General features: G+C 28.4%; 1 protein-coding gene across 8 annotated transcripts in view; it reads right to left on the bottom strand.

Annotated features, from left to right (window-relative positions):
- Window positions 1-355: 355 nt before the first annotated feature.
- The window catches only part of LOC134720789 (septin-7-like), a 49,229-nt gene continuing 37,234 nt past the window's right edge, over window positions 356-12,350 (bottom strand). For 4 of the 8 annotated variants that reach the window (XM_063583295.1, XM_063583288.1, XM_063583290.1 and 1 more), the window contains exons 13-14: window positions 12,038-12,088; window positions 3,780-8,268 (exon numbers count right to left, since the gene is read on the bottom strand). In XM_063583295.1, the coding sequence (XP_063439365.1) occupies window positions 8,235-8,268; window positions 12,038-12,088 (85 nt within the window). In that variant the 3' untranslated portion in view covers window positions 3,780-8,234. Of the gene's footprint in view, window positions 8,269-11,928; window positions 11,950-12,037; window positions 12,089-12,350 lie in introns of all 8 variants that reach the window. The other 4 variants (XM_063583291.1, XM_063583292.1, XM_063583293.1 and 1 more) reach the window with 4 other exon arrangements.

Consider the following 12,350-nt stretch of genomic DNA (forward strand, 5'->3'; position numbering starts at 1 on the left):
AAATATGAACCAGATGCTCCACAGGGCGCAGCTTTATACAACCGCAGAGGTCGAACTCTGAACAATGTTTGTACCATGTCAGGAATATGACAATTGTTATCCATTAGTTTAATGTGTTTGAGCTTTTGATTTTGTCATTTGATTAGGAACTTTCCTTTTTGAATTTTCCTCTGAGTTCAGTATATTGTGATTTTACTCTTTACCCTGAAGATTAAAGTTACTATATGAACTTGTGACATAGGCGTGGTGTAAATGAAGTACTCCTGTATCCCTGATGGCTTACAATTTTTTTCTAAGCGTACCATAACTTTCAGAAGAACAATTACTGACATGTTACAAACAACATACATCCATACAGCTTTTATAAAGTTTATTTTATTTTATTACAATAAAACATTTATAATAAGTACAAAATTAATATGAACAAAAAAAAGAGAACTGTTCACATATGAAGTTACTGCATAGAAATAGAAGCAAAATAAGCTATTAACAAAACTAATTCATTATTGTCTTATAAGCTGAACAGTTTTACAAAATGTATAGGAAGACTTGCATAAAGGCATGGTGATATATTAGTCATTGAATTTAAAATGTGCGTCTCTTTAAATACATTTGAATCTCAAATTCAGAAAACATTCAATATGGATTAAGATTGTGTTATCAATAAGTGTCCCCTGTACTCTATAGATATCAAATATGCATTTACATTAGTTATTTCTTTTACATTTAATAAACTATTAGTATACTATGAGGTGTGCTGTCCAATAAAAGTACCAGAGTAACAGACAATGGGTCATATTGTATTATATATTTTTATTATTACAAATTTCTTACTTCATTTGCTTTAATATTTTACATTAATCAATTAAATCAAAATCAATCATATTATGTACTTTGTTTAACCTATTTTAATATACTTCACATTATGTTTGAAAATTATATTGTAATTTTTCTGCTCATTTTAAGCGCTGTGATTGGCAACTAAAATATTTGTTTGTTTGTTTGTTTGTTTTTGTTGGTATATAAGCTTAAGCTGTAAGAATTAATAAAGAAAAGACTGCTCTTATTCTATACAGGAGAATAAAATTTATAACAATTTATATTTTTTGTGAAAAATTTTTTGAAGAAGAAATATCCTCAATCATTTTTGAAATGCCTGTTTTAAAAAAGTATAAAGAAAATAACTTGCACATACAATTGCCTATGATATAAAATCACAATTGATCTCCTTTAATACTCACATGTTAAAAATAAGACATGAATGTCTAAGTTGGACTAATCATTTGTATATATATACATTCAGAACTTGGTAAGAAAGAAGGGGCAATGTGGTTATTTCATTTATATCCAAGTGTATAAACCATTAACACTGGATACCATGAAAACTTGCTATTTTGATTATCAAAGACCTATAAAAGAGTAACATGTGTGGTTGTTTTCTTATAAATATTTTTGTTGTTTATGCATACTAACTACAAATTTCAGTTTGACTAGACAAATATCTATTTTTATGAAAGCTCTTTTTCAGAGCATTTAAAACATGTCATAATGTATATAACTTTAATGGTAGAAATAAATGTGAAGATATTTTAATGACCAAGTGTGTGAATTACTATTTTCCTGAATTATATTTGGATTTCTTCAATTTTGATGATATTTTATCATTTTAACAAACAGTTAAGTTTTTTCCCCAAAAAGAAAAATTTGTAACTGCTCACATTCAAAACTTTTCATATTTTAAGATAAGTAACTCCTTTGTATTATTATTTTTCAATAAATTATTATGTTTAAAACAATAATAAGAGTTTTAAGCAAAAAGAAACAAAATAAGCCAAGCAGTTTGACTATATCATCTTTCACAACTACTACTTTTCTCAGCAAAATAAACATTGCATTTTTGGAGAAGTAAGCAGTTTTGTACAATGATATATATTTACATGATATTTGGATCCATACAATGAAAGTGTTATCATGACATATCTTCTTTGCTACGCTATACCTATATTCAAATACTAGTAGCATATAGGGATCTATTTTCCATTTTTGTTTTAATTTTAGTAATTCACTTTGATGATTCACAAAATGGTAATGAATGCAACCAAGATCATCATTGAAAGCAACAATCTTTGAATTTTGAAAATTAACTTTCCATTCAGAGAAATGAGTTGATTACCAGAAATATCAAAAATATAAATATAGGAGTAACTGAGGAAGATTTTAAATGTATATGAAGATATAAATACATGTATATGATAAATAATGATATATTTACATTTCCTGCCATTCAATATTGTGAGAAATAAAATAGACATACATGAGGTTTATGTAGTTTTTGTTACATGTGAAACCATTAAGACATAAGCTCAACAAAGTTCATACTTTTTTTTACAGGGCATTTGTGTTTTTTATTATACATTATGAAAAAGCCTGACAATGAAAGCTCAAAATATTTTTTTTTTTAATTGTCTACTGTCATTCCCTTATTATTCAATTTTAACAAAAAAAAAGAGGAAGCAATACTGGATAGTGGTGACATTTGCTGACTTGATAAGTGTCCCCTTCTCCTAAAATTATATTGCAAACTAGAATACAAGCTAATTGTAAAGACATTTAATAATCACAAAAAAGCTTTTTGCTAATATTCAAATTTATTTTTTTGACATTAAGACATGAATTGCATCATATATGATTCAAGACAGTAGAAATTGTGTTCTTTTTTTAAAGTCATCCCTCTTTCTTTGAAATTTTCACTCTATCCTGGACAATAAGCATAAAATACTCTTCACAATGTCACGAATTTTAAGTACATATCAAAATTATCTATAAACTTCATAGCTGATCTAAAACAATGTCAAAATCTTATTTTGACAAAGAATAAAGAATATTAATAAATACATTAAAACATACATTTATACAAAATATAAAAACAACACATATATCTTTGATGAAAAACATAAAAAGAATGTTTACATGGCCTTTATATAGACATACTTTGAAACTTTTCATTAAGGAAATGCAAAATGAGATGTACAATACTGGTCTAAAGGCTTTTCATGAAACACAAAAGTGGTATTTAACAATATTCAAAAGGTTTTAAAGTGGGTCTTTTTTAATCAAGGTTTAGTATTTTACTACATAGAAATACAAGCAAAAAAACCATTTTAAGGTACCAATTGTTAAGCGATATCTAAATATGGGACAATATTTCTAATAAACATATGCGTACCAATTTATAAATGTGAAGACATTTTTGCATTTTTATGCACAAAAATAGCACTTAATTCATTTTCTAAAATTATATCAACTATATCATATTTATTAAGAAACAGAATTATGCACTTTAGATTTTACAATGCAATCAAATTTTTAACAGGAATTTATTTTATTATGCTTATATTACATCACTAATGCATAAAATGATCCTTAATTATAGAAGTGGTGCTAGGTTTAGGAATTTCTTTGAATCCTTCATTAGCTTTTCAACTGTGTATGACCTACTTTAATGAAAGATTCCTTTCTAACACCAATGTTTGAGAACCTGGATAATCATTTCTAATCAAAACATTATTCTGACCATGTATACATCAATGTCTTTGGCCATCTTTAATACTATCTTCACTATAGAGTCCTTACTACATCTTTGCAGCAAAATTTCAGCACCTTTTGTTATTGTTTCTATGGTAATGTGAGCAATTTATCCATTTCCAACAAAACAAAACTGTTACCATAACAACCATTGCCAATGGAGATTCCTTTCCTAGATATATTATCATTTGCTGAAATAGCCTTTCTTTTCTTTCTTGTGTGAGCTGAAAAAATACAATAAAAAATAGAAATAAAAATAGAATAAAAAATCGGTCAAATGTACATTGATTGTTTCCTTTTTAAAGAAGATAGTACTTATAAATTTCAATTAAAACATAATATCCAACCGATCACAATTACTTAGTTTCAACATTCACAATCCCTTTTCTTTATCAAGTAATTAATTTTAGCCCAACAGCCTTTGCTGTATTTTTGTATATATCAAAATGACTTGTATTTATACCATTACTTGATTTCGGTAAATTTTCTAAGAATTTTGCTATTTTTAAAATATTTCAAAGGGCTCTGATTCTACACAGATGCAAAAAACAAAACCAAATCAGAAATAGAATCTAGAATGTTATAATCTTCTTCCTGTTAGTGACCAATGGTCAGTAATCATGTTATGAATTTCCATCATTGGTTATTTCTGAAAGAAAATTGTTATTTTCTTCATGCATAAACAAAAACCTCTATCCGTTCTAACAATTCTCTGTAAGCTGTTATCAATAATACAATAACTCACCTATTTAGAAACCACTAGTAGCAGTAACTTTCAGATTACAAACTCCAGAAAAACAAATAGAAACAAGTTCTATGTTAGGTTAATTCTAATATAATTCCCAAATTTCAAGTAGGTTAGTACATGTTTACTAAAGTAATCTTCCAGAAACAAAAATTGTTGCTATTTTCCTATTTAATAAGGGGTATTTTCTTGAAAGACAAAAGTGAAATTTGTCACTCTTAATTAAAATCTGTGTTAAGTGGTCCCTAACATTTCATTTTTCAAATGTTTTGGTGGTGTCTTACTCGGGTTATCACTCTTCAGATGAAAGTGAAAGCTGTGAAAATTGAACTGGGTCTAAACTAAGTGGTCAACAACAATACATTGCATTTCTAAATTTCAAATGATTTGATTTAGGTTTTCTCAAGTAATTTGTTAATGTTTGTGTCGTTTTGGTCTTTTGTGGATAGTTGTCTCATTGGCAATCATACCGCACCTTCTTTTTTATATAATTGTTCTGAATTAAAATTGGCTAGGTAAACCTTTTGTCTTATGAGTTGCTATGTGGGAAGACAAAAGTGAAATGGGTAAAATAGAACAGTTTACAAAAGTTCTACATTCAAAAGATTTGATAAATGCTGACTTATGAAAACATCTTGATACCTATTATGAGGTAAGACATGTACAGAGGTAAAAGTATCAGTTCTTGACAGTGGCATAAACATTTACCAGTTAACATAAATATTTTTTCAGAAAGCCAAGTTTCCTCTAATATCTACAAGGCAATTTTAAGGACATTCAAGCTTTGGTTGAATTTCCAACTGTAGATTGAGGTTGATCAATCTAATTAAAATTAAATCTCTCACTCGATCATTTTTTAATGCTTGGTCAAGTATTAAAAAATGAGCAAGTGAGAGATCTAATTTTCAAGCATTAAAAAATGAGCGAGTGAGAGATTTAATTTTAATTAGATTGGAGGTTGATACAAATGACAAAGACGTATTGTCAAAGTAGAGTTCTTCTTTATTGCTGTTGTTTGAGTAGTGGCTTACAGTTTGTGGTTTGATCTACCAAGATACAGTGACAGTTTTGGAAGGAAAAATCATATTACATTACATAACACAACAGACAAAATTGTTCTATACAGCTTTTATAAAGTCTGTTTTTTATTATTTTATTTTATTACAATAATACATTTATTAATGAGTACAAAATTAATATGACCAACAATAAAGCAATGTTCACATATGAAGATTCTGCATAGAAATTGAAGCAAAATGGAACAACTTAAAAAAAATCATTATTGTTTTAAGTTGACTGGTTTAATTACATATTCAGAAAGACTTGCATAAAATGTAAGATGATGAAATAGTTATTAAATTTGTATTACAGATTTATAATCAGATACCAGAAGTTGACATCTTTTATAAAATGAAATATCTAAACTGTAACATAACATTGATATTTTTACACCTTATACATGAGAAATATTTATTTTTTTGGGCACACGTATCTGTGCTTTAGATGCATAATAATTATAGAAAATATGGCCATTTCAAGGATACAGATACATCTGATTTTTTCTACAAACTACAATTTGACTAGACAAATAAAAAAGAAAGCTGTTCTCTGCAGTATTTTGCTGAATGTGAGTATTTAATAACTTTTAATTGAAAAAATAATCAAATAAATAAAATTATGAACACGTGTTTAACTAACTTTTCCTATAATAATTGGATTTCATCAATATTTTGAAGATATTTTGAATATCTTATAATTCAAAATGTGGCAACTTTTAGATTTTTCTTTAAAATTGAAAGAATGATACAACTTTAAAAAGTTTCAAGTTAACAGGTCAATATCAACTTTTGCAAAAAAAAATATCATTATTGAATTTCAAATCAAATGAAAATTATTGTTTTAAGTCAACTAATTTCTTACAAATATAATGATTCCAACTTAAACAAATAAAAACTTAAACAATCAAAAAGTGCTCAAAGCAGAAAACAATATAAGCCAAGCGATTTGACTGATTTTTCATACTGTTCTGCCTTAATCAATAACACAAATGCATACAAAGACTTGTAAGATGTTTTATACAATTATGTTCATTTACACGGAATTTCCCCCCATATAATGGAAACATCATGAAATATCTCATTTGATGTGAAGGCAAAAACTATACTATAGTACAAATGTATAAGAAACAAATTTAAACTTATGTTGCAATTTTTTTCTTCTGTCAATTTTGTTAAATTCACATGTAAAATGATAATTAATGCCTACAGCATTTCTTGAATTTTTATATGATTTTTTTAATCAAGTTATGAGATGTTCACTAAGAAATACCCCCCAAAAAAACCAATGAAACCCCAAAAGTTATCCAATTTAAGTGAATATATTAATATATGATAAATAACAATAATATAATTACAAATCCTGACATTCATTTGTAGGACACAAATATGTACATGGTGTTTATAATTTAGGCCAGATTTTATCTTAATATATGCATAAATATGTTTTGTACCCTTTTTGAGAAATCCAAGTTGTTAACAATTTCATTTTGTAAGTCTCTTTCTCCTTTTCAGAATCTTTTTACCAGTCTAGGACAATCAGCAAACAATATTTCAAAAAAATAAGTATTTATAGATTATCGTTGATTATCTCAACGAGATTGATTTTCTCGCTTGAGCCAGGGCAGCGAAAGCAAGAAAGGCAATCCCGTTGAGATGAACAATGATAATCTATTTATCGCTATTTTACCTATGGCAACGTTGTCAATTTCATGTCAATTTCGTTAGCAACATCACTTGCATGCTTAGTTTCTAGCAATAATTTTCCATCTCAAGGGAGTAGCATGATATCAAAATTATCACAAAAAAAGATCACAGGAAAAATGCACAAAAAAACCAATAAAATCATTATTATCTTTAAATTTTGTAGCTGATCAAAATCAATGTCAAACTAAAATTTTGACACAGAATGTTAATAACAATACACATTTGTACAAAATGGACAACAACACATATATCTTTTGATGACAAATATAAAACAAACAAGGGTAAAACTTAATGCCCCCTCCACTACAGTGGGAGCATAAAAATATTTGCATGGCCTTTATTTAGAAATACTTCGAAAATTGTCATGAAGGAAATGCTGGATGAAATGTAATCCAACACAAGACTGGTCAAAATGCTTTGCATGAATCACAAAGTCATGAAAGTGGTATTAAAACAATATCCAAAGTTTTTTTTTACTCAAGGTTTTAAATTGTATAACATACAGACAATAAAAGTTTTTTTTCAGGTAAAAAATGTTAAGGCAGCATTTAAATTGATAAAAAATGGACACTTATAAACATATGGGTATCAAATTATAAATGTTAAGAAAATTTGCATGGTGTTGACCACAAACAAAGCACAATAACTTTATTCCACAACTAGCTCAATAATTCAATAATCATTTTAAAAAATTGAATGATGAACTTAAAAATTTCATTGTTATTGAAGTAAACAATTTTTATTATGCTTATATAACACCACTAATGCATACAATTATCTTTGAAATACAAAAATGGTGCTAGATTGAGAAATGGCTTTGAATCTTTATCATTATGAAAATTATTAAATTAAACAGTTCTAGCCCAAAACAAAAGTTTGCCAGACCCAAGTTTGTTTGAGAGCATGAATAATTCAAAACAAATATACGGTTAATCTGACCATGCAAACATCAATGTCTTTGGCCATCTTTAATACTATCATCACAATATAATCCTTACTACATTCTTGCAGTAAAATTTCAGCACCTTTTGTTATTGTTTCTATGGCAATGTGAGCAATTCATTTCATTTCCAACAAAGCAATACTGTTACTTTAGCAAACACTGCCAATGTTGAGTCTCGTCATAGATAAACTGTCATTTACTAAAATAGCCTTTTTTTGTCTTTTTTGTGTGAGCTGAAATAAAATTAAACTTACAAATTAGTTGTTGTAAAGGTATCAATGCATGTTTAAACGAGAGTGTGTCCATGTAAATTATAATAACTACATTAGATGTCTGTTTCATTATTATATGTTATTTTGATTGGCTGACAGCCATCTCGCATTAATCTTCAATTCAAAATGAATAGCATGAATTCTTACAAACATGATGACACAGGTTTCCACAATGAAGTGCACAGGTAAATAAAAAGAAAAAAAATAGTAATTATGTTTCATGATCATAGCGAAAAATTTGACTATAAGCATTGAACGCTCCTTTTGTAATTTCATAGGGTTGTTAAAGCATTGACCGTGAACACATTTTAAGGCAAAATGTACTAGGGTCAACGCTTTTACACCCCAATGAATTTACAAATAGAAGCATTCAATTGTTAAATAAATTTCTTTTCCCAACTGCAATACACAAAATAAAGACAGCAGAATATTAACAACTTTTTTTAAAGAGCATTCACCAATTCTGATTGTGTATCTCTGTAATTTCGTCTTTTTAAGTTGATGTGGTGTCAAGCAAGCACCAATCATTTAGTTAACCAATGTGTCTCTGTCATATTTAAGTCTTTTGGTTATCTTTGTCATACTATTTCTTTGACATACTCTCTGCATCTTCTTACAAGTGAACAAAAAATATAGGTATTGTTTTACATTATCATTTGGGAGCCTTATATAGCCCACTATGGGCTTTGTTCATTGTTGAAGGCTGTATGGTGACCTATAGTTGTTAAATTTCCGTGTTATGTTGGTCTCTTGTGGATAGTTGCCTCATTGGCAATCATGCGGTTACCACATCTTCTTTTTGTTTTATTAATTTATCAACTTAACATTTCAAAATCAATTTATGCATACACTTTAGTACTTTCATCCATCTTAATATCATATCATTTGTATTCCTGAAATAATGGCTTTTAATGCTCTCATGTTAAGTAGTTGTAAAATATATAAACAGCATTAATTGAATCATTTATTTATAGATTATAATTAACAGCACTGCATATTAATTATGGTTAATGGGTTTAAAAATAATTTAAATAGAAATTTCAAATAAGAAAACTTGGTTAAACTGGAAATAATGCAGAATTAATTCTGCCCTGCAAGTTTAAACTGATAACACATTGTTCTTTTGACCTTTTTTCTATAAGGACTAAGGACTATAATCAGGCAATGCATATTCAATGTAACTTAAATAAGATTTAAGTTGATTTCTGGACGTGTGAGATGTATCCTTTGCCTTGTGTGAGGGAATAAGCAGGAAGAGATGAATATAAATCTGTGATGATCTGAGTAAAATAGTTTTTAACTAGTAGTTCATTCTATGTGTCTCAATAGTTTGCATGGAGCATGCAAAAAGGTAAATATTGTTTGAAAATCTCATTCAAAAGCAGTGGTGGATCCAGGAATTTTCATAAGTGGGGGCCCGCTCCTGTCACGCTTCAGTGATTCCCTATAATAGCAACCAATTTTTTTCCCAAAAAGGCACCCACTATTATATAGAAATCAAACTTCTGACACAGATAATGTCTCACTTGTATGTAATTTTGATTGTATGAAGAATATTAAAAACAAAGGTATACTAAAACATGTAGTAAACTATGCAAAACATTTGAAGTCAATGATCCATGACTGAAGGTGCATGGCTAAATAAACTCTGTGGAAATGTGAACTGCCAGTGCTAAGACACCTGCATATTAAATACCATTCCCTTGTCATGAGTGGTTCCCTTTACCTAAACACAAACTTTATAAGATGTAAATTCAACAAATTGTTCAGTCAATGAACCATGAATGATGGAATGGAACTGTATGATCTCCATGGATGTGCAACTGCATACCAAATAACAATGACCTACCACTAGTGGTTACCCTTAACTTGAACACTAATCACAAGTTTATACATAGTTAATGCTACCCTTACCAGAAACAGCACATCTCAGTCTCACCTTTGAAAGTTTGTCTAGACGAGACAAATAAATAAATAATGAATTATATAACTATTTGAATCTTGAATTAAGAAATTAAGAAATAAAGAGACTCCATGAAAATTGTATTCTACATCTCGAACCATAACAATCAACCCTTGTGTAGAAAACAAGTTCAGGTATTTGTCAAGCCCAGAGATTTTTTTTTTGATCAATGCATCTCTTTCCACTGATTAAAACTTGTCTCATTTGAAATCTTGGTTAACTCACTAAAATTTCAGTTTATCTATGACTATTTTATTAAGGTTGAAATATTGTGTAACAAAATATATTTCCTTAATTGATACAATTTGGTATAACAATAAGAATGCTAATACATTTGTACTTACTGTTTGTCAACACCATTGATGATAGACCACACAGAAAAGTTTGTTTGTGGAACACATTTTACCGCAGACAAAATCAGCTCAAATTAAAAGACCGAAGCGGAGAAAATCCATGCAAACAAACTTGTGTAAAAGAATTCATACTAGAATTCATCCATTAGGGGAAAAGGAGAAAATTAGATACTGTACTTTTATCTTCATAAGTATTTTAGAACTTTTTATTGGCTATTGTTGAATAAAGAAAAATTATAAAAGAAATTTTCTTTACTAAATCTATCAAGGCAGATGGTTTTGAATATTTTTTTGACTATGTCCAAACTAAATTTTCTACCAAATTATGTACCTTTTCTTTCCATTTTGAATTTGGGAATTGGGAATTGCTTACATATCACTCACCTTAAAGTTTGGTATTTTGTTTTTTATGAGCTTTTTTTTTTAAAGAACAACTCAAAATTGGATCAGGGTTTCTAAAAATGTTTTACACTGTCAAAAGACAGCAATTGATGGAAAGGTCTGTTAACCCTTTCCTCAATAATCACGCCTTTTGACCCCTATGTAGTGCCTTAGTTGAAAGGTCTTGTCTTTGAAAAAACTTTATCAGATTTAATAAAATTTGTATATAATATAAAAAGGATATTCATTTTCACAATACTTTAAACCTGATGATTTTTTTTTACTGAAAAAAAAAACCCCTATGCACATCAAGTATGTAAAAAATGATTCATGGAGGAAAGGGTCAAGCTGAAAAAGTGAGTGTCTCATTACATAGAATATGTTTGCAAGATAAGCAGTAGTGATTTATATATATATATGAATATATTGATGGACAGGTACTAGCAATGACCTACATGTCCCGCATACATATATGAGCTTTCAAAGGTAAAAAAACTAACATTGACAAATAGGCATGATATAACCAATGTTTGGTATAGTGGTATTTAGCTTACGAAAGTCTAATCAGCAACACATATTTTTAACAATATGGTGTATTTAATAAAGAAATCCAGCTCATGTTTTTAAAATAACTTTACAATACATTATTCTGAATTTTGAAAACAAATAATCATAAAATATAATAAGAAATAAATATAATTTAATAACATATACTGAAAAAAATTGTAAATTTAACTGTGGTTGGTATTATAAATAGAGTAAGATAATCTAATAATTTGTCAAAGATAGTTTTTTAACCTTGTAAAGACTCATGAGTATTAGCTTACTTTGCTGAGTATAAAAGCTACCAAACAAAAGTCCATTTATATTCATATAATAAGATATTACAGTTAATCTGAGTAGTAAACCTAATTTTGAGCCTACCTTGGCGAGTTTTTAATCATACTGTAAGATAGGTTATACATGTAATTGACAGAACAAAGACATAATTCAGAGCATATTATATATAACTCAACACTACAAACTTGTCTACCTGTTAACTACTCGTTTTCCTGTAGTTGAAGACATGTTTGTATCATGTGACCTGAAAGAGTTGTCAGAAATTGTCACTTTTCACACTTTCATTTATTTAGAGGTGAGTTTACAACATATGATTTTCCATCCGATTTTTTCCCAACCTTTAATGACATTTCCGATTAATCACACCATGTGAACAATAACATTAGAAGCATGTCATGTTTGGTTAATCCAAAGGAAAATAATATCGTGAGAACAGATGGCTGTACAAATTACCTGCGTGAAGGTATCAAATTGAATGAAAATCTAAACGTGCAAACCCTCCTTAA

Source organism: Mytilus trossulus, chromosome 6 (assembly GCF_036588685.1).
Source record: "Mytilus trossulus isolate FHL-02 chromosome 6, PNRI_Mtr1.1.1.hap1, whole genome shotgun sequence".
In the NCBI taxonomy this organism is placed as follows: Eukaryota; Metazoa; Mollusca; class Bivalvia; order Mytilida; family Mytilidae; genus Mytilus; species Mytilus trossulus.